Source organism: Rhinolophus sinicus, chromosome 14, assembly GCF_057876585.1.
Source record: "Rhinolophus sinicus isolate RSI-liver-muscle chromosome 14, RSI-T2T, whole genome shotgun sequence".
Taxonomy (NCBI): Eukaryota; Metazoa; Chordata; class Mammalia; order Chiroptera; family Rhinolophidae; genus Rhinolophus; species Rhinolophus sinicus.
In genome coordinates this window covers 44,931,826-44,954,831 of record NC_142514.1, presented here as the reverse complement: position 1 = coordinate 44,954,831, position 23,006 = coordinate 44,931,826, and the positions used below count along the sequence as shown (strand labels likewise).

The 23,006-nt window shown below is 36.3% G+C and overlaps 1 protein-coding gene across 8 annotated transcripts in view; it reads right to left on the bottom strand.

Annotated features, from left to right (window-relative positions):
• PATJ (PATJ crumbs cell polarity complex component) overlaps positions 1–23,006 on the bottom strand; it is a 301,329-nt gene that overhangs the window by 245,512 nt on the left and 32,811 nt on the right. For all 8 annotated transcript variants that reach the window (XM_019731220.3, XM_074334813.2, XM_074334815.2 and 5 more), the window contains 6 exons: positions 22,818–22,920; positions 19,531–19,622; positions 18,031–18,172; positions 15,041–15,187; positions 11,268–11,344; positions 9,196–9,252 (listed from right to left, as the gene is read on the bottom strand). In XM_019731220.3, coding sequence (XP_019586779.3) covers positions 9,196–9,252; positions 11,268–11,344; positions 15,041–15,187; positions 18,031–18,172; positions 19,531–19,622; positions 22,818–22,920 — 618 coding nt within the window. The remainder of the gene's footprint in view (positions 1–9,195; positions 9,253–11,267; positions 11,345–15,040; positions 15,188–18,030; positions 18,173–19,530; positions 19,623–22,817; positions 22,921–23,006) is intronic.

The following is a 23,006-nucleotide window of genomic DNA, read 5'->3' as shown; positions in this document are numbered from 1 at the left end:
AAATGCTAATTGAACTAATCCATAAAAGATGGTACCTCATTCAAGATGTCCTCTTCCATCTCACCAACTTAAGTGAGAAAAATTTCTGATTTGGGGGGAGGCATCATTAGACATTTGGGGTGTCTAATAAGAGAGGTAATCATTACTCCACCCTAAGATGGATGTTGTTGGCTTAAAAGGATTCATATGAGCTAAGGAATAAGTCAAGGGTTAAGAAACTAGCCAATATCAAAGTAAAGAGATTAGTATCTTAGTGTTGTTGGCTGTAAAGGTCAAAGGCATTCACCAAACTCCATTCCCTTGACTTTCAAAGATGAAGCTAATAATTTCTAATTGTGACTGTATAAAATCAAATATGGTAAAATGCTACTAATTATGAGTTATATGTCCTATATCAATAGTCTATTTACCTGAAAATACCAGCCCCACCTCTCACTGTATACTTGATAAAGAGAAAAAAAATCCTATAGAAGGTGGCAATGCATCCACAACATGGCTTTCCCCCTCATATTTCCTATTCTCTGTGATCTCTGAGCTTGTCACCTCCCCATAGTCATCTGTTCTGAGTCCCCAGAGTTCTACAGGCCTTGACTCAGACACCATCCGGGGCTCATTTCTGTCCCAGTAAAGACACAGACAAATATGAAGTGGCAAGCAATGACTTAAAATAAGCATGAGGGGTTTCTGGCCCTGGGCTAATTTTCTCAAAGTGCTCTTGACCATCAAGCCCCGGTAGATAGGCTCTACAACTACCTGTGGCAATAAGATGTTCTAGCACTCTACGTGGAAGATTCGGATTGTCTTTACTCTTATTCCCTCTCTGTGATTTCTTTACTTCTCACTGTTGCCACCTTAGTCTCTTGTCTAATCATTGTACCAAATCATGGATATCAAGCTAGAAGGAGATATCAGTATTGTTTTCGATAGTAATACAAGGTAAATAAAAACTCTCAGCCACATGACAATTTACAAATTAGTGTTTGTTTATGAGCCAAACATTAGTGCAGAGTCGTCAGTGGGTCCACCCACAGGTCATCTCTAGTGGAGTGTTGAAGTCTTCTTGCAAGAGCAGATTTTCAGGAATTCTGCAAGCTAGTTGTTAAATATAGACATTATTGAAAATTAAATTATATAAGGTTACAACTAAATAATACTAAAAATAAATGTAATAAGTACTCAAAGTCCATCGCTTCCTAATTATGTTGACCACATTTTATCTATGTTTTTGAAGTGACTTCTATTATACATGTGTGGTAGAAATATTCGTTATTTAAGAACTTAGTGAACATTGAGCGGGTGAACAACTGAGAGACGGATGAAATGACTGATCTGTTTAGTCGCTAAATGCAGCTGGGGTGGGTAATTAAACAGTCCTGCTCCCACAGAGAAACCTGCAACAATGAAGTGCTCTTGTGACTCTCTTCCCAACTCAGTATTCAGTGCTGTCATTTTGGTAGCTTGAAATCTGCCACGGTGGGACTATTTACACCACAAATACTGGTAAATGCTACAAATTGAAACTACTTTATTTTTCCTTTGGAGAGCTAGATTTTACCAGCATACTACTCACCTGTGATCTAGTTTGAATATGCTATCTAGCATATATTTATAGGGTATAAACTATGCGCAAGGATTTGAGCTATGAGCTGGAATTACAGGGTGAATGAAAGAAACAGTCTCTACCTTCATGGAACTAACATCTAGTTTGGAGACAGACAATAAACAAGCAAGAAAGAAAGCAGATACAAGCAAACAACTAAACAAAGAATTCACCAGCAACAAGTGAAAAATAAACAAATAATTACGAATTGTGATAAGCGCTATGAAGGAACTAATCTGGATCAAGATACAACCCGTTGAGGCCATTTCGGAAAGCTGGTCAGAGCAGATTTCACAGAAATGGGGACACATTTAAGGTGAGACTTGAAGGATAAGAAAGAGTCAGCCCCACAAAGCAGTACTGGGAGATTGCTTGTGGGAGGTGAGTAAAAAAGATGAATTGCTAAATTCTTGGTTTGAGCCACTGAGTAGATGGTGGCAGCCATTTCTGCATAGAAGTTAAGTGCCCAAATTAAAACAAAGACATCACTGTACACACAGAGAGATCTTTGCTATTTATATAATAATGTGCCCCCACCATGAAAATGAAAAGGATTAAGGAGGGAACTGATTCTAATCTCCCATTCCAGCCCCTTATCAGTCCTGCTCTATTCACATGGTTGACCCCATTCCCCATATCCATGAACAGCAGACATCAATAACAGGTTGGCACACTTAGGAGCAGTGAGGCTCACCCACGGAATCCCTTGCCCTACAGATACAGGGCTCTGCCCTTCTGGGCTATTCCCCCAGATACCTATAAACATCACACGCTCCCTAGAAACTTAAACCACGAACAAAATACACATATTCCATCTTTAATCACCTGCACAAATAAACCAGAAATGATGTTTATGAAATCTGTCCAGGTGAATGAGGCCTACCTAACATTAGCTCTGAATCTCAATCAGAGTACAGTTGGGTTTCTAAGACTTCGTGTTACATAGTGGCAGTCTTTTCCACAGGAGCAAGACTGTCCCAGTTGCACTTAGCAACAAATCAACCATTTCCTCTGTCTCTTTCAGTTCTCCACCCCCACGGTATTCTGAGTTCTTAGAGACCAGAAAATGCTAAAATGACAGGAGTGAATACAATAGACAGATGAGTGATATCTTCACACAAATTGCATATGAAGCTTTTTGATGTTTATTCAATGCACTTTGCAAAGGGTCCTATTTAAATTGACAAAGCTAATGAGTAGCAGCATTGTCATGATCCTGATATGACAACTAAAAGATGCAAGGAAATGTATCCAAGAAAAGTGTGACTATAGTGTGATTTACCGTCAGTGCTGAAACGATAAAGATCAAATGAGATCAAGAAACCTAGAGGCCTACAACCCATGAGTGGAGAGACCTGTCATGAAACAAACTGCAACTCATTTATTTCCAAAAACCTCTACTGTTAGGACCCTAAAACAAGACATCGAAATGCTCAAGTGGGAATATAAATGATATTGTTTCAGGGGGGGACAAAAACTTCTGGAAAGGAATAGATATGTCAGTGGGATGGGGGAGAATGCTTCCAAAAATGTTGAATTCGAAATAAAATAGAATTGAAAGAACCCCATGATTGGTTCTTATCACACACACACACACACACACACACACACAATATTAAATAGCCATTTATGTTTAAAGATTAGAGGGGAAGAGTTACTAAATTTACCACAAGTAAGAAGCAAACTTTCTAAGAATGAGGCTACAACTTTTAAACGAAGGTTGAAAGACAGCATAATGGCCTCCAAAGTTAGGTGTGTTCACTCAGAGTTATGCAAGACAATCATCAATCAATCAGTCCATTAGAGTTTGATTTATATTAGTCTTTACCACCTATCTAAAATTTTAATTCTGAATGTTCAAAAAATACATACTATGTGTTCTGTTGTACAGAAATATATTGAAGGTTCTCTTCAGTTACCTAACACCAAGGTCAAGCATCAGTTGCCATTTATTTTAGATATCATTTACGTTACCTGTCTGGCCCATGTGGTATTTGTGCTTTTGACACCTGATCTAACACTTTGCACTTACGACTCTTTCTCTGTCTTTGCTCATGGTATTTCTTCCACCTGGAATATCCACTGTTATTTCACCAAACCTATTTTTCACAGTATAGTTCAAATGCGATCCTCCCAAGAAACCTCCTTCATCTGTCTTGAGGAAGGGACACCTCCTCCCTGAATACACATAAGGCATTTTAGCAATACCTGAGCAATAATTCTCAAGGGAGTGAAGCAACGAAGGGATCAAAATTTCCTTTAGGGACCTACATCAAACCTCCAGAATCACAATATCGGTCAAGAGGAACAAAACAGGGCCTGTAAATGTTTAAAAAGCTTCTCTGATATTTCTCTTAGGCCACCTGTCCTAGTCGATAACCGCTGTTTCTACAATAATTTGATTCTGTGTCTTCTGTTCTCCACTCAAAAAGAGACTAGCAAAGAATACAACTGTATGTTGAGAACTGGTAACAGTGGTTGGTTTTCTCTGAGGAAGAGAACAAGAGGACTGGGATGGGAGAGAAACATTTTTTGCAGTGCGTACTTCCATAACTTTTAAATTTTGTCTCGTCCATATGTTACCTATTCAAAAGAAAAAGGAATACAGAATGATACAGACTTAGAAGCCAGATAACTCTTAATTTGCTTCCTGATTTTGCTACTTACTAGCTGCATATGATCTTAGGAAAGTCACTTTATGTGTCTAACCCTCAGTTTCCACATATTAGAAATGGGAAAGAAGCAAGAGCTGCTGACCTATTGAATAGGGCAATTGTGAGAAATATAAGAGAAAATGTATTTAAAGCAAAGAACTGACCCTGGTAACTAAGTGTCAACACTCACTGCAACTGTGAGAGGGCCCAGTATATCCCACTACCTTAAAAATTGTATTTGCTCATATAGAGTGAGAGGAAACTCACATTTTAATGCCCTCTGGTTCAGAGAGTACAATTTAGTTAGGAAATAAAGTGAAATGTGTCAGTCTGCCTTTTCAAACCAGAGAACAGGACCTGGTATTTTTGTTTCCCACACCAAGGATATTACTAATGCTCACTCCTGTTACAACTAATGGCCAGCGAAAGGTCACTGGAATGAGCTTAATGCTTCTCCCTCACAGCGCTGTGATTATCTTACTAGTAAACACTTGCCAAGAAAGCCGTCCCTAAAAGGGCAAGTCTCCCCAGATGCGGGAAAACTATTCTTGTGTCATGATTAACAGCTTCCTAGAAGCAGTGCAGCTAATGCTCAAGCAACTGTAAATGACTTTCATCTCCCTTCCCCCCACAATTCCATCCACCTCCAAAGAAACTATATTTATTAACAATGGCCCATAAGATATGAAGATGCTTCTTGAATCATAGTCCCTTCAAAAGTGGTGGCTATGAGGTGGTAAACCAGAGTAACCATCTAAAGACAACTAGACCCTTAGGAATACCAGTGACAGCCAGGAAACATGATTTTCCTCATCAGAAAGGGGAGGGGACAGAGGAAAAACCTACAGCGTCAGTCTCAGATCGTGACCCTGCTTAAATCCTTCCACTGGTGTTTCCTGGCACTGAAAATAAAGGCCAGGCTCACCACCGTGCATCTCAAGGCTCTCTAGTAGCTGGTCTTCCTCACACGCCTCATTTAACAACGTTCTACTCTTCATTTAGTTTGACCTAGACTTCCATTCCTCCCGCATGCCAGCCCGCTCCACCCCCGTGAGGCTGCTGTACCTGCCGCTCACCTATTTCCCAGCTCACCACACTCTTAGCCTTCAAGCCTGAGTTCAGAAGGCTCTTCATGGCTCTCTCTCTAAAATGGGCCCCCAGTTGTGCTCTCATCACCCTGTGTGTTCCTTGACATCACTTCTTACAACCTACAACTATCTCATCAAGTTATTTTTTATTTGTTTATCATCATGCCCCTCCCCAAGCCCAGAATATAAGCTCTGGGAGACTACGTTTTCCATTTTGCTTCCTCTAGGTGGTAGCACAGCGTGTGGCAGAGACTAGCAGCTCAGTAACTATTTCAGAAATGAATAAATGCACTCTGAGCTGCAACTTGCCTCTGCTGTCTAGCTGTCTAATTTGAGGCAAACTTTAGTATCCTCATCTGTGAAATGGGTTTGGATAGGTTAGTCTCCTTCAATTATTGTAGGGAGAAATGAGAAGCAACTGAGTTAACTAACTTCCAATTTTAAGGGGATTTAATTTTTTTTTAATTCATCAAAATAAAGAAATAATCTGTGTACAGTAATAATTAAGAAATCAATGGGGAAAAGTAAATAAGCATGACAATGGTATGTGGAAAAAGTATACCTCCCTTCTCTCAAACATATATTACACAAAAGGATAGGTATACCAACTACAAATATGCAAACATGTACAGGTAACAACTAAATATGAAAGGAGAAGAGTGCAATTACGGGCTACTCTTTTTCTTCCAATGCAAGAAATAAAATAAAAAAAACTTTTTGCCACAACTAAGTTTCAATTAAATAATTAAATGTTTCATAATAACTTATAAAAATAACTTTTAAAAAGGAGCCTTTGAAGGTCAGAGTCTAAAAATACATGAAGCACACAACTGGGAAACTAAACTACCATATAGTGAACAATTCTAATGTATTGGCACTGAGCCTATACTAAGACATCTAGTAAATATATTTATATTTAACCACCTATGACATAGGTAGTATTGTTCATACTATGCAGAAGAAAATTTCGGCTACTATTTCACCTCCTAAAGTGTTTTCCCAAATGTCACCTTCTTAATGAGGCCATTCCTGGTCAACCCATCTAGAATTGCAAACTCACACTCTCTTGAATGCCTTATCCATCTTCCCTACCTTCATATTCTGCATAACATATAGTATTCACCCACACTATGCAACTTACTTATTCTATCTCCTCCCACTAAAATATAAGTTCTACAGGGCAGGGATTGTTTTCTGCTGGTTCTCTTCTGAAACCCCAGCATCCAACAAAGGTCCTAGCATAGACTAAATATTAAAAAATGTTTGATGAGTGAATGAATGATGAATGAATGCACAGTGGAATATACTGGTGAGTTTCTATAAGGTGGTTCTAAAAGTTTGTTCAACTCAAAGCCTTTGCACACCATTATACTAGGGTTACGGTGTATGTGTGTGTGTATGTGTGTAGCATAGAAGTTGATCTGTAAAGTTAGTGAGACTGGTGGTAAGGAACTAGGGAATAAATGTGAGAGAGAACATCTTCTGCCTGGAGAAAGACAATGACATTCTTTAAGACGTACACAAAATGTGGTTATTACCCTTTTTTACTTATTATAGAATATGATGATACAGGGTCTTACAGCTTTGAACGTGAGAGGACAGATAACTAAAGCTGAACTGCATGATACACTGAGCCAGAGCTATGGCATGTTCTCCACCAAGGACTTCTCTTGAGTTCTAACATTATGTGGAGAGGGAGGCTAAAAAGCTAATCAGGAAACCTCTGAAGAACAAAGCAAAGATTTCAGCAGCCCCAAAATACTGAGCAGTAGAAATGGCATTCTGGTCCCAAAAGGAAGAGGAAACCAACTGGTAAATACACCCAGACTCATGTGGAATAACCTGGAAGGCTATGTCTTTGGAGCAAAGGAAAAGCAGAGATAGTCTGAACCTTATCAGAACTGTACCTTTGCCTTGTCTCAGAGACAATTACCATTCCCATCCTGAACTCCCGCCCCCGCCACACACACACACAAACACATACGCACGCATGCACACACTCTATCTTCTTATTGGACAGAGATAACATCTCCCAAAGCCTTTTGTAGTTGGTATACAAAATGTCTGGCATTCATTCAAATTATGGTATGATGAGAGATACAATCAAATAACTATAATCAGAGAAAACATCAAATGGTAGAAACAATCTAAAGTTGATACAGGTCATGGAATTAATTATTTAAAGTCCTTATAAGCTATGATTAATATGTTCAAGAAATAGAGAAAAAGATGGCAGGTAGAGATGTTTTTTTTTCAATTGAGAATTCCACCAAAAGAATTATAATCTAAAAAGGAATAAAACAGAAATTTTAGAATAGAAAACTATGAAAACTAAAACAAGGACTCAGCAATAATATGATAATAACTATGTATAGTATCAGATGGGTACTATACTACTCAGGGGGATCACTTCTTAAATTATATAAATGTCTATTATGCTGTACACCTGAAATTAATATAAAATAATACTGAATGTCAACTGGAATTGACAAATTAAAAAGGGATGGAGAAAGGGGAAGGGGAAGAAGAGGTTCAAATTTCCAGGTATAACATAAATAAGTCCTAGGGATATAATATACAGCATAGGGAATATAGCCAATAATATTGTGATAGCATCGTATGGTGTCAGATGGTTGCTGGATTTACCTGGTGATCACTTCCTGAAGTACATGAATGTTGAATAATTAGGAAAGCTCACCAAGAGCAAAAAGATGTGTCATTAGAGACTAAGGCAAAGATCATCTACACCTTCATACTCCCAATTACCATGTATTGATGCGAAAGTTGCTCAATGAAGAAGGCTGATAGGAAAAAAATTGATCCATTTGAAATATGGCGTTAAAGGAGAGCTCTGGGATACCCTGGGCCACCAGAAAGATGAACAAATGGGTCGAGCATAAATCCAAAATATCACTTGAGGAAAAAATGAAAAAAACTGAAGCTGTCCTACTTCAGGGACATCATGAGAAGGAAGGGTTCTTTGGAAAAAAACAATAATGCTGGGAGAAACAGAAGCAGCAGGAAAAGAGGAAAAACAAATATGAGATGGACTGCCTCCATATTAGAAGCCATAGGCATGAATCTACAGGAACTAAGCTGGGCTGTTGAGGACTAAACAGCTCGTAACACACATGTGACAGCAGAGTTTAAGCTCATATACCCCATACAGCATTATAGGATAATTTTTGAAACTATTCTGACAAGGAAACTTTACCTTTCTCATCATTTGTCGAGAAAGACACGTAGAAGCCTTCTCTACATTTCAATTACCCTGGCTTTTGATTATCCAGAATAAGAACTATAAAATTAATTTGTAGTGAGAGGACACTAAAAATGTTGGGAAAAGCTATAAAAGTTACCTTCTGGCATTTTGCCATTAGAAATAAAGCTCTCACTATAAATTTTTTAAGTTCAAGAAAAAAACATTGCCTATACTCGAAAGATAAACCACTTTTCTGTCCTTAACCATCTGGACCTGAAGGATTTTTTAAAGTCTGTATTTGTGGTCTTGATTTTTAGGAAACATTTTAAAAGGCCTTCTTATAATATCTGAAAAGCTAACACACACTTTGCACAATGTTACTCTGTGTACTACCTTCACGGTGAGCAAAGGAGTCAAACCTGAGTGTTAGCTTCTGGGAGGTGGTACAGGGACCCCAAGTTCTTCCCAGGCGTATCTAACCATCACCTTTCGTAAGTGAGAACTCACCACATTTCAAGAAAACAGCTAAGACTAAATTCTGGAAACTTTAGTTTACAGCACCAATTTAGTTTCTTCAACAAGAACTTAGAGAAAGTTCTTCCAACAACAACAAAAAAAAAACTGGTTAATATTTTTAAAAATAATGCTCACCTTTGAATATTTCTGTAACTCAGCATCATCTGCAATCTGTGTGTCCAAAGTAACAACCTAAATTTACAAGAAAAAAAAAAAATGTTTCCAATATTTGTAAAAGCATAACTTTATTTCTTCCTGGGTTTCCTGAAAAAAATCTGTAAAATCTATGTTACATCTGACAGAATGCATCTGACCTGCATTCTAATCTCTTTTCTATTATTTTTGAACTCTATAAGTATAACATACAATGTAAAATTTCACAGAATATTTGCCTTTTTATAGTTATTGTTTTCCACAGCAACCTTTTTCCCTAAATTATTCAAAATTTGAACCAGAAGGTGATGGGAAATACATATTCTATTTTTTAAAAATCCATGATCCCTAAAATTTTAATACAATCCTCCATTATATTGAATCCATAAAATTTTTATTTTTGACAAAACCAAGAGTTTGGTCCTTTTTACTTTCAAATTCAAGACTTGAAACAAAGTTTTCAAGGTCAGTAAAGTCAGACAAGTGTGGAAAAACTGAAGCGTCTGACTTTCCCCAACAATCTCAAACCATTTCCCTAGGAGAAATAGCTGGCAAAGACATAGACAGAAAGGTCTGGACTGGTGGGAAGCTCATGGAACCCTTGAAGCGTTTAATCCTGGCCTAAAACTAGTCTACGTTTCAGTGGTAGACATTCACAGGAGTGGATGGCTTGCAAGCAAAATACTTTACTGATGATTTACATCTGTAAGTTGTTAATAAAATATGGCGCATCTGGACGGAGGAGATAAGTTAAACAATGATCCAACTAAAGCTTTTAAAAGTATTGCACTGCAGAGAAGTAGATTCTGGAAGGACATAAATAAGAAACTTTGGAGTACATACATGCAGGCATTCATGCACCTTGCCTGTCTTCTCCTTTCTGCTCCTTTCCCTCAGAACAAGTTACAACTCATAATGAAAAAGGTGCCACCTTAAATTTCCTACTTCAGATTCTGTCCCCTCTTTCTAGCCCTGGTTAATACTTCTCCATGTGATCAGTGAAATTTGGAAGGGTAGTTATAAGGAGGATAAAATTTTAACAAATAAGAGCCCATCACAAAACTGGCCATTTATAAATACTGATACACCAAATTACTTTGAGTATCAAACCATTAAGGATAGAATAATTCATTTGCTAGGTGATAGCCTAATGACAAAACGGCATTCAAAATCTATGAAGTAAAGAAGCAGTAGTTCATATGGACTGACATGCAGGTACAAAATTAGCAAGAAGAGAAAAAGTATGACATGTTTTGACTCATCTTAAGGACACTGGAAAATTGCTCACAATCGATGGTGGCTGTACATTCTGAACCAAGATGAGAAAAAAACCTCCAACCAGTCAAGTACTAATGATAAACATGTGTAAGAAAATGTGAATGACAATAGAAATTTAATAGAATATTTTATTACAAACGCATTTAGTGAACACTATAGAGGCTTTTCTAAACACAGCTTTCTGCTTTCATGCGGATTCATATGGGGAAATGTAATCAATCCCTTACTCAATGAATCTAATAACAGGTGAAAGGAAGTCTAATGGACCACTGGCACCATAAACTTATACCTAACCTAAATTACTTCCTGTTCTACCAAATATATTTGATAATCATTCTTTCATTTTTCTCATAAAACTGTAAGATTCTTTGTGAAACATAGGACTAATATCCACAGCCCTTTCAGTGTACAATAAAACAAACAGATCATAAAAACAATCATAAAAATGCCAGCAATTTTAAGCAGCTGATACAGGTTATAAATTTAAAAAGCAAGCTCTCTCTCTCCTAACATTTTTCTGCCTATTGTCGACTAAAATGGTTTCAGCATGAACTGAGTGTCTGCTAATTGTAACTGAAACGCGTGTGCAGTCCTTAATTGTTCTTATAGCTTAAATGCTTTAAAAAAATTGATTGATTTAATAGGAAAGAAAAGCAGGGGGGGAAAATAAAGGCAGATTGACTACTCTTTGACTCTCCCACTTCTTTAAATTGTGGAGTTAAGGGCTTGACATGAAATGAGACATGAGTGTTTTTTATTCAAAGATTTTAACATACCATTACTTCATAGTCAGGGCCCAAGAGCTTCTCCCATCTGGATTTCAGCTCATTTTCTGGAGAGTCAGGGGCTCTTTCTGGATTAAATAAAAAAGAATGTTGAAGCTACTGTGAGCCAAACACACTTAACTACTAAATTCTTCAATAACAGCAGTTTCAGTAAGTAAAAGGGAAATAAATAAAAAGGAAAATGCATTAACTGAAGTCTGCTAGGTAAAGTAAATCACAGGTGACTTACAAGACTAATGTAAAATGTAAAGACCGGCTGTGACCAAATTATGAAGGAGCTTTTGTTGTTAAGAGATATTGAAAAGAGAAGAGGAAAATGATGAGTCATAAATGAAATTTGAAATTACATATGGTTTATATGTAAACTTCCTGTAGTTTACAAGTAAAATGAATCTGGCTTTATAATATGTTAGGACAAACAGGGATTTAATTTAAATATTAATCACTTCAAAGTAGTACCTTACATCCACCCATAGGAAAAGTAAAAATTTTCTTTACTGTCAACTAGGCATATTAACACAATCCATTCAGACTTTTCACCTGGGTGAGTATAAAGGCACGTCTGGTTTAATTCAGCCAGTGGGTGCATGAGCTTTAATACAACAGGAACTTTGATTTTACTTTGGTCTTTTGTGTCTACTTCATTATTATATATTTATGATTTTCTTACTTGACAGTAATATTGTCTTTTTTGCACAGGTAGGATAATTTTAAAGAGCTAAGACAGATTTTAAGTGTCCCGCCTGTCCTCCATATGCTCTCAGCCAGAAACTTAGTATACAGTTGGTAGTCTGAATAATGCCTACTAGGCAAAAGTTAAAGTACTGAAACTATTATTTCAACTTATATCTATAGTTGTAGCAGAAACTAACCAAACCTCCACCTTTTTTCTTGAAGTTGAAGAAAAACTTTCAATTTTGTCACATGACTGGACAAGTCACAGAACACTTATCACAACTGCCATAACCATCTGTCTAAAAATCAAACATAACTTGCAATATCAGCTCTTTCAGCATTCAGCATGGTCAGCTCTTCTTGGATGCTTAATTACATAATACATAATAACTTAATTAATGCATTATAATTTAATACATAAAATTTAATTACATAATAATTAAATAAAACAGGCTAACCTCAGAAATCAGAGACTGAGTAAGGAATACTAAAGAATTTAATGACTAGATTTACAAAGAAATAGCCACGAAATAACTATGTGCTAGATTACATTTCAGGGATAACTAACCAAAGATCCTGTTAAAAGCAAAATATCATTCATGTGAGCTCTGCACCTTTATGGTTACTCCTGTTAACATTTCCATAAGAAATCACATTAAGAGTTTTACCATCTTGCCTATTAAATTTCTTCTAGATCGCAGTTTCTTATCTGGTAAGCTAATTTGAACAAAATTTGCAAAGTACTGGTTAAATTGTAAGCTTAAAAACATAGTATTTAAATATTTATTTCATACACATGTATAAAATAATGTTGACACGTCACCCTCAATTCTTTTCCCTGTATTTTGCCTCTTAATCATACAATCAAAGCACAGTCATGAGTTTCAAAGTACAATCCAAAGGCCTAAGTACCAGAGGAAAGAGATTAACTTATTTCAGCAGCTCAATAAGTCCTGGACTATACAAAATGATCAAAACATGCATAGTACGATGATATGAAATAATTATTCCAATGGCAATGAAGGGGAACAGAATATACCATCCCAAAATATGCCACCTTGAGATGTAGATTATTTTTTTTTTTTTTTTTTTTTTTTTTTTTTTTTTTTTTAAGATTTTATTGGGGGAAGGGGAACAGGACTTGATTGGGGAACAATGGTCAAATTGTTGTCCTTTCAGTCTTAGTTGTGGAGGGTTCTGTTCAGCTTCAAGTTGTTGTTCTTTCAGTCTTAGTTGTGGAGGGCGCAGCTCAGCTCAGCTCCAGGTCCAGTTGCCGTTGCTAGTTGCAGGGGGCACAGCCCACCATCCCTTGCGGGAGTCAAACCGGCAACCTTGTGGTTGAGAGGACAGGCTCCAACCAACTGAGCCATCCGGGAGCTCAGCGGCAGCTCAGCTCAAGGTGCCGTGTTCAATTTTAGTTGCAGGGGGCGCTGCCCACCATCCCTTGCGGGAGTCGAGGAATTGAACTGGCAACCTTGTGGTTGAGAGCCCGCGCTCCAACCAACAACTGAGCCATCCGGGAGGCAGCTCAGCTCAAGGTGCCGTGTTCAATCTTAGTTGCAGGGGGCAGAGCCCACCATCCCTTGCGGGACTCGAGGAATTGAACTGGCAACCTTGTGGTTGAGAGCCCACTGGCCCATGTGGGAATCGAACCGGCAGCCTTCGGAGTCAGGAGCACGGAGCTCTAACCGCCTGAGCCACCGGGTCGGCCCCGAGATGTAGATTATTTTCAGCTGAAGGTAACCAAGACCCATCAGACTCGGGAAAAACTTTTACCTCTCCCTTAATTACCTAAAAGATTTTAGATAGGGAGCCTGGCCCAGGAGAGCTGTTACCAGAGAGAAGTTTCTTTTATCTGAAAGACCTCTTTGCATGGCAAGACAAACTTCTCATTACCAAACATCTGCCCCTCTTATGGTCCTGTGACTTACCCTCCTCCCCTTTGAAGCCCCAGGCCCCTATCCCATTCCTTAGCTCAGAATGGCATATAAGCCTCAATTTGTCCTTGGCTCTCATATTTTTATGGGGCTTCCACACATACAAAATTTTCAACTGTTATCACGTTTGCCTCACAAAATTTCCTCCTGTTAATCTGTGTTATATCAATTTAATTATTAGGCCAGCTAAAAAACCTAGAAGGGAAGAAGGAAAAAAGTTTTCATTCCTATAGTGCAAAAAAAAAAAAAAAGAACTAACTTCATAGCTGTTAGAATATTTTTGTCTTACTCTCAAGTTAAAGTTATACATACTCATGAAGAAAAATGTAGTGAGGTTGATCCAAAAAGAGAAGATAAAATATTTCTAAAAATATTTCTAACTTCAGAATGTATTTGATTTCCACCTGATAGTTCACTGAAAGTATACCTGGGTTCCCTTGAATTTAAACAGCAAAGACTAACTGCAATCTACTTAGGTCAAAAAGAACAAGGTATATTTCCAAATTATAGGAAAGTTTTTAACTGGAACGAGGGGTTTCTCCTTCCTTTAGGCCATTCTTTCCCGAGAGAAGATAATCCAAGCCAAAAGCCAAAATTTCTCTGGAACACGAATGGTGTTAAGTATTCCATTTCATTCAACTGGCAAGGCGCTCCTGAGCACCTCTGTGCAGCATGACACTGTTACTCAGTATGCTGGCAGAACAGTCAACTATAGTAGCTGAGGTATCCAAGTGCAAAGTGAAAAAACCAAGCTGCACATCAATTAAAAAGTAAAGGATAAGTATATAGCTACCCAGGGATTTGATGAAATATTTAAAACAGTATACATTATTAATTTTTATGGTGAAATGAAATACTGTTACATGTATGCACATAAGCTATATAGCTATAGCTATATCAATAATATACAAGCTAAAGTATGCAGTAATTAAAAATGCTGACAAGATTGAAAAAAAGTCGTAACACTAATAAAAAGGCATTCAAAATTAGTACAAAGATCCCCAACTGCCACAAGTGTTAAGATGCTGATATTAAGAATACCCTCACGCCTCTAAAACTTCTCACATTATATTAACTGTAAAGAAAAAAACGGTTAATAAGTGAGAAAGTCAAATTACTTTGACTGTTTTGAATTGAATGCTTTGTGCCTACCCAGTTTTTCTAAGGCTTGTATGTTGTCATTTTTTAGATTATCCCCTCTATCTTCAGTTGCCTTATCTTCACCATCCAAATTAGTTTCTGTTTTCACTGCTCCAGTTAGAAAGAGGGCCGGTGTTTTCGGGGGTTCTACACCAGTTCCTAAAATAAAAATTGTTAACTTGAATCATTAGCAGCTAAAGACCATATTAAAGTAAGCTTCCTCCACTCCTGTGCTTCTGTTTCACAACCTCATGACAAACATCTCAAGCAATCGTCATATATGATTCCTTTATTTAAAATCCCGTGTGTGTATAACCGATCAATTCCTTAAAAAATAAATTTGTCGGTAGTACTGAAAAGAATAAGGAACTAGGCAGTGGGAAGAGAAAAGCAGGTAAAGTAGATGACAAAGTGGTACATGCTTTTCAATGTAACCTTGGAAAAGGAAAAGAGCACTAGGGCCTTAATGCTCTTGCTGCCGTGCTGGGTAGAGTGAGACATGCAGAATAAACTGGTTGCTGTGGGCTCTCCTAGGCTCTGGCACAACATCATAACGAGTATAACAAACAATCTACATAGGTAACCTTATGAATTGGAACGAAAAAGGAGAGAATTTGCCTGGTTGCAGAGATCCCTCCCTTAGCTAAATTGAGCTAAGTAAAGCAATAGGATATCCCAAACTTTCAATCTCCAGCATTCAAATCACTATGAATCTCTTAAACACAAGAAAGGTTGAATAAGAATCATTTTAGTTAGTTTTAAATAATCACACATCACTTATAAAAAGTATTCTTACAAAAAATATTTAACTTGAATCTAACTAAGGCTAGCTTCTAGGAAACAGTGCGTAGAGAAACAAGTTAAATGACACGACGAGGAAACTATCAAATTCAGAAATGTAGCATTCTAGTGACAAATGAACTAATCCCTTCACAAATTTATGCCATGGGGCCATGGGTGGGGGATTCTTCTTAAGAAACTAGAGAAAGAAAACACATGCAACAAGTGCAATGCGTTATTAGATCTTGATTTTATGGGGTTGGAGGTGGGAATGGTGGGAAGAGAAGCTATAAAAGACATTTAGAGGCAATTGGGAAAATATAAGTATGTTTTGGGTATTTGAGTATTTGACATTAGAGAATTACTATTAATTTTCTTTGGTGTGATAAAGATATTATATTCATCTAAAAATATATCCTTCTTTTTAGAAGCTACAGATCGAAGTGTGTAGGGCTAAAGTGTCATGATGTCTACTACTCACTCTGAAAAGGTTCAGGAAAAACAAAACATAGATGAAGCAAATACGGCAAAATAATAACTGCTGAATCTAAATGGTAGGTATTTGGTATATTTTTTATCAATTTTTCATAATAAAAGTTTGAAAACTATAACCAGTTAAAAGTTCCTATTATCATAACAAGAGATTTTAAACCACACATGGGATTTTTTAGATTATTAATGCATTAATACACACTAAACACACAGCCCAGTGCTAGCAAAAGAAATGCTGGCCAGAAGTCGCTAGTGTCACTGGGGAGAAAAGCTACACACTAGAGTGTATAGTACAAAGCAGTACAATGAAGTGATTGTATGCTACAAATAGTATACAAATAGGTACACAAAAAAGTATACATAGGGGATACAAAACGGAGGAGTTTAGAGGAGAAAAAATAAGGCTTGGAATGGTAGAGAAAGGTATTGTGTAAGAGCTGGAAGCTGTGTGGTTTATTTGTGTGGTTTATTTCTGAGAAACAAACTTAAATGCTGATTGTGTGGAAGGCACACAAAGGTGTGGGTGGCAAAGGCAATAACCACCACCCTGCATTACAGTGGCCACATATTAAATAGGTAAGCACAATGGAGACTAATAACTGCTACAGGTGAGTGCTCTTCAAAGGGTGTTAGTGAAACACAGGAAGGACATCCAAACCACAGAGGGAGAGGTGCAGGTTTTGAGTCAAAACTTATCCCAGTACAAATTCAAAATGTAGGCATGCCCAACAAAGAATTGCTAATTCACAGATGACATACTTCATTTGATATAGCAGACTGAAAGCCAAGGGCTCTATCAGAGCTATTAGAACCATTATATTGATATAAATATTTATGTAAACCTTTTAAGGTTAACATAGCATTTGTACAATTTGTACTATTTAGGCAATTTCGAATTTCATACATACAATGCAGTTGACAGGGCATCTGTCTTTCAGCAGCAAAATTTCCACCATCAGATAAAAGTTAAAAAGTTCCAATGTAAATACAAATCAATATCAGTTGAAAGCAAAGGCTTCCAGGATTATTTTATCTTCAGAGGAAGGGGAAAAAAAATGTATTCATCTTCTGATAAATTCTAATGGAATTCCTACTTACAGTTATATAACTAGTCATTCATTTTAAATTGAATATGTGTCCCCACGACTGTCAAATTTTGTTGATCTATACATTTCTAAGTTGATAATTAAAAACTGACATGCACACAATTATGGTTTTGTTTCATAATGAAAATCTACTATTCTTATAATGAAAATAATAAACATTATTTTACAAATAAAAATGTTCTTGATAGAAATCCATGTTTTATTCTAGAGACATTAGAATCAAATATATCACTGGAAGTAAAATGAAACCTGCATTTTACAAAATGTCAAAGCATTAGATGAATGAGAGCTCCTGGAACAAGAGGTGTCAAAACTTTATTATTCAAATGTAAGTAATAAATGAAATCTGGAAGCTTTCTGAGAAAATGATTTCCATCTCCATTTAGAGAAGCTATCAGAGCTTATTACGTGTCAGGGTTCACGTTCTAACATTTGGACTGGCACATTATAATAGGCAAAGGAAACTCTTCTTCCATGCACAAATGAGCTGATTCATTTCTCCATCACTGCATTACACAAGGTGGGCAGTTTTTCCTTCCCAGACTCACAGAGCAACTTCCATAAATGAGCTATTCTTCCAAACCCAGACTACATGGTGGGGAGAAGGATAGTGGAATCCATTACCTCTGTCGGAAGGCTGTTCAAGTGGAGAAGCTGATGAGGATGTCTTCCTTCGAACTAGGGTCAGGTGGACCACTTGCCCTGTATTTCGTAACACTTCAACAACATCCTGGTTGGCAAAACCCTGAATATTCACACCATCGACCTAAAACACATTAAACAGAGGCTTCAAGTTACGTACTATTTTAAATTCTGGCAAGGCAGAATAAAATTAGGCAATTCATTTTATTCCAAAAATAATTTGTATTAGACCTAAGAAAGCATTTGCATAAAGATGCAAAATTAGTAGTAAAACACGCTGACAAACTTCCTGAGAAACCAGAAAGCAAATGTAAATTTGTACTCCTAAGTCACACACATTTTCATTTACAGCCTGAGAGAGGGAGAGGGTCTAATTCTTTGATGCTGTTCAAATTCAAAGTGCCACAAAAGATGGCATACTGTTTTACGTAGTTCTCAAGATGTATTAATACAAGTCATTGTTATCAAAATTGAAGAGGTCATGCAATACTTCATCCCTCTATTATATCAATATGTGATATTTTCCAGAAGAAACACACTGATCTCCCTCAATTAGGACTTCTAGTGCTCTGGAAAAGTATGTGCAAAAAAGGTATTTACTAATTAAAATCAAGCCCGATTCCATATTTCTCAAGTCCATCAGGACCAAAAGACCTCCTCTCTCAATCTCCTTCCAGCTAGACAAACCATTACTTTTGCTCTCCCCATAATACTTTCTCCACAGCGTCTACTGATATTGCAGATCTGCAAACTCTGCAAATCACAAGACATTTTCTAACCCAATAATGTAAAGCCAAGAGTCATGAAAGGTGTTTCCTTAGATGGACTTGAAGGACAACGATTCAAATTACACAAACAAAAATCTGTTTTTATATAAATCACTAAATTAAATGTGTGATGCTCATCTATGAGAGTCTGTGTGTGTGTGTGTATGCTTCAATATTATTATTAAAATAAATTACAAATTTAATTCTCTACTAAATAGAGGAAAGACCAATCTGAATTGATAAAGGTAATTATTACATTCTCAAATATATAAAATCTCTCAATTTTGTAGGTACTTAAAATTACTGTTAGTAGAAAAACTACTTCACAAAGAAATAAAAAGATCTGGTAAATGGCCTATTAATTTTACTTGAAAATGGGTTAAAGAATACAAAGAGTTATTTGAAAGCATTTTTTAGGAGAATGCTAGAGCACCTTTCAAATATATATGTATGTATATTAAAATATATATAGGTACATATTATTTCTTCCTACCAATATAGTCAGTGACTCCATTTTCCAGATAGTAAAAAAAAAAAAAAAAATTAAATTTAGGATCATAAGAGTCCAAATTAATGAGATTTCACTGTACTAACAAGCTTAATTTTTAAAACATTATGATACTATATTAAGCCATTTCCCTCTCATACATATTATAATAAAGATAACTTTTTTCCCCAACTTGATTCAATTCTAAAACAGAAGGCAGTTACTTACAGCAACTATTTTGTCATTCACTTGAATTTGGCCATTGTGGTACGCAGCACTGCCAGGTATTATATTTTTCACATAAATCCCTGAAGCTTCCCCTAAGAAGTGCACAAAACACGGGAAAAGGAAGAAAGTTCTAATTAGGCCTTGATTGCAAAATTCATATCAAGAGGTTAATTAGCTAAAGGAGCTGCCTGGTGGCTTGATAAATAGTATTTTGAACACAAGCAGAGAAATTGATGGATTATTTCAAACTGTCACCATCATAAGTGACCCGAATTTGAAATGATTTGAGTGATGACTATTTCTGGAAGAATAATTGGTAACAGAACCTTGATGAAATGCAATCCAATGTAAACCGGAATTCAAAAAGCCCAGGTTAAGTTTTACCCTCTTCTCTTGGTTTATCACCCTTCTCATCATTGATTTCATCATTTTTCACCAATACTATGACAAGAGTCTCCTACCAGGTCTTTCTGACTATATTTAGTTCACTGTTCATGTTAGCTTCCCCAAACACAGAAAAAAGAGAAGTACATACAGTCTTTAAAAAACTAAAACAATCTCAGCAACATGAAAAAATCCTTATATTATAAAATAAAATATTTAAACAGAAAAATGGCTGTATAAAAATTACAACTATATAAAAAGTATGCATGGCTATGGGCAAGGACTAGAAGGGAAATTGGAAAATGAAAAACCATAGCTCTGGATGGTTTATATTTTTATTTTTTAATATCAAATGAACTTAAAACATAGTCTGTAGAAGAAAATGAAACATAATGGATTCTCATCACCTACCTAACAAAATGTAAATTTCATAGAATCATACTTAAGGGCCGCCATAATCTGCGCCAAACTTCTTTTTTTGCATTTCATCCCTCCAACAAGACAAAACTCGAGAAACATAAGACTCCTGATATTCCACCAAAACGCGAAGTATTTTCTTGATTTTATCCTTTTTCTCATTTCATTTTTTTCTGCCAATCTCACCCTTCTATCAAAATCTTTCTCTTTCCCATGCCTAGCACAAATGCCTTTCTTTGTAAATTCTCCATTTCCTTCTGTCAAACTGAGTTTCTCATCTGCCGTTATGATGATAATATGCTTGCATCTCTGCTAAAAGACGTATTTCATTTATCCTTGAAGTTGAGAGTTATTTACATGTTTGTCTTCCTGAATAGACTTTCTTATATTCATTTTTCTATTCCCTCCAGAACTTAGCAAAGTCAGTGCTCAAAAGTTCCAATGAGTGGAAGAAAGCAAAAATTATTTTGAAACACTACGTGTTAAAAAGTATACTGAGTTTTAAAATATCCTAGTTTTTGGATTCATCACTGCCCATCACTCCAGTCCCCAAAAACTTCTTTTGAGGGTAAAAAGTGAAATGGTTTCTTTATTCAGTAATATAAACATTACATTTTATTGATTTTCTATCAATCAGGTTAGATTCACTTTCATTTTACTTTGCATGTATAATGTTAGGTTTGCAAGGACACCTTGAAAACTTCGTATAAAGGTTCATAAGCCATCAGTTTAGGCAGTAAGTCATGAACTCTCTAAGCAGACAGCATATTAAGAGCTACTCAATATAGTTTCTTTTTTCAACATTATTATACAATCTATACTTAGCACATTTGGAAGTCATTTAAATTCTGAACCTAAAAAAAGTGGCACTTAGAAAAAAGCTAAAGGTTTGAAAACAGTTATTTCATTAAGCTAAAATAGCATAAGGTGGTCTGACATGAATTTCATTCAGGACTTTGAATACATTAGCACTTTTAATCTTTCCACCTGCTGTAAGTATACAAAATAGTTTTTTTTAAACATTAACTCTAATTTTGCTATTTTTTAAAAAACTAAAAAAATGTCATAACTCTGAATTTTCATGTTACTAGCAAATACTTGAGAAAAGGTTTATTTTTTCCTTACTCTAATGAATTTCTTATAATAATAGAGTAACTCTTACAGTGAAAGTTACCAAAGCTTTGCATGTAGAAGTTGAAGGAGAATTATTATGTAGATACTTGGGCCATGTATTTATTCTTACAATGTATTTGCTTTATGTGAAAGGAGAATAATTCTAATTAAAGTATTTGTTTTATCTTATTTTTTTGTAATTAAACATAATAGTAGTATTTTTTTGACATTCACAATATGAACTATATGCAATAATCATTTTACTTTATTACATGTAAAATGACATAATATATAATAGTCACACTAGTCAAAATATATCAGTCTTAGAAACAAGAGGAGATAAAATTCAATGTTATACACTGAGTTGGATAATTAAATTCTGCTGTTAATGACTATCAAGCCAGCTATAAAATTACTGAGACAAAAATGTGTGATATTGTGATTTATAAGATGTTGGTCTTCATCCACAGTTCTGGCTCCATAGCTCCCAAAACCCTTGGAATTTCCTAAGCATTGCAAGTGATGTCAGTCTTTTTGTTATCTTAATGAGGTGACTTGTGGAAAGCACCTAAAGATGAGGGCTGGTTGCCAGAAGAACCAACACTATGATTAGAGGTTTGGAACCTTCGGTCCCAAACTGAAAGAGAAGAGGGGCTGGAGATTGAGTTCTATTACCAATGGCCAGTGACTTTGTCAATCATGACTGTGTAAAAAAACCATCGTAAAAACCCAGGAGGACCTTTTCCAGAGAGCTTTCCCACTGGGGAAACAGAATGCTTCCAGGCGCCACCTTGTGGAGCCCCAAGCTCCACGAGGGCAGAAACTCCTTCATTCGGGGATCTTGTCCTATGTATCTCTTCATCTGGCTTTTGATTTGTACCTTTGAATGTCCTTTGTAATAAACTGGTCATCTAGTTAGTAAATGGGTTTTCTTGAGTTCTGTGAGTTGTTGTAGCAAATTAATTGAACGCAAGGAGGGGTTCACGGGAACCTCTGATTCATAGCCAGTTGGTCAGAAGTACAGGTAGTAGCCTGGGCTTGCAAATGGTGTCTAAAGTAGGGGGGCAGTCTTCTGGGACTGAGTCCTTTACCTGTGAAATCTGATTCTATCTTCGGATAGACAGTGCCAGAACTGAGTTAAATTGTCAAGACACCCTGCTGGCGTCTGAGAATTTCTGGTTGGAACTGGGTCTGGGAACCCTTTTAAAACTGTGATTTTCTAATTACTGAAAAGTAACTGGTTGCTAATGCAGATTCATGGTTTTACTGCTCAACATTTAAATTAAAATCTGCAGATATTTAATTTTATTGTCTAGGAAGCTTAACATCCTTAACAACTATTTCCAAACATAAAGTAGAAATGATTCATTTACCTGTATGAGCAGTTCCAACATAGCCAACAATTCTAATCCCCAGACTCTGTCCATCTTTTTTAACGAGCTCAACATCGTAAGTTTCAAAAAGAGTAGAATTATCCTAAAAGGGAAAAATAATTTTAATTATATATAATGTTTAGTTACATAACTGTGTGTACATAGTCAATTTGTGCATGGATTGTCAAG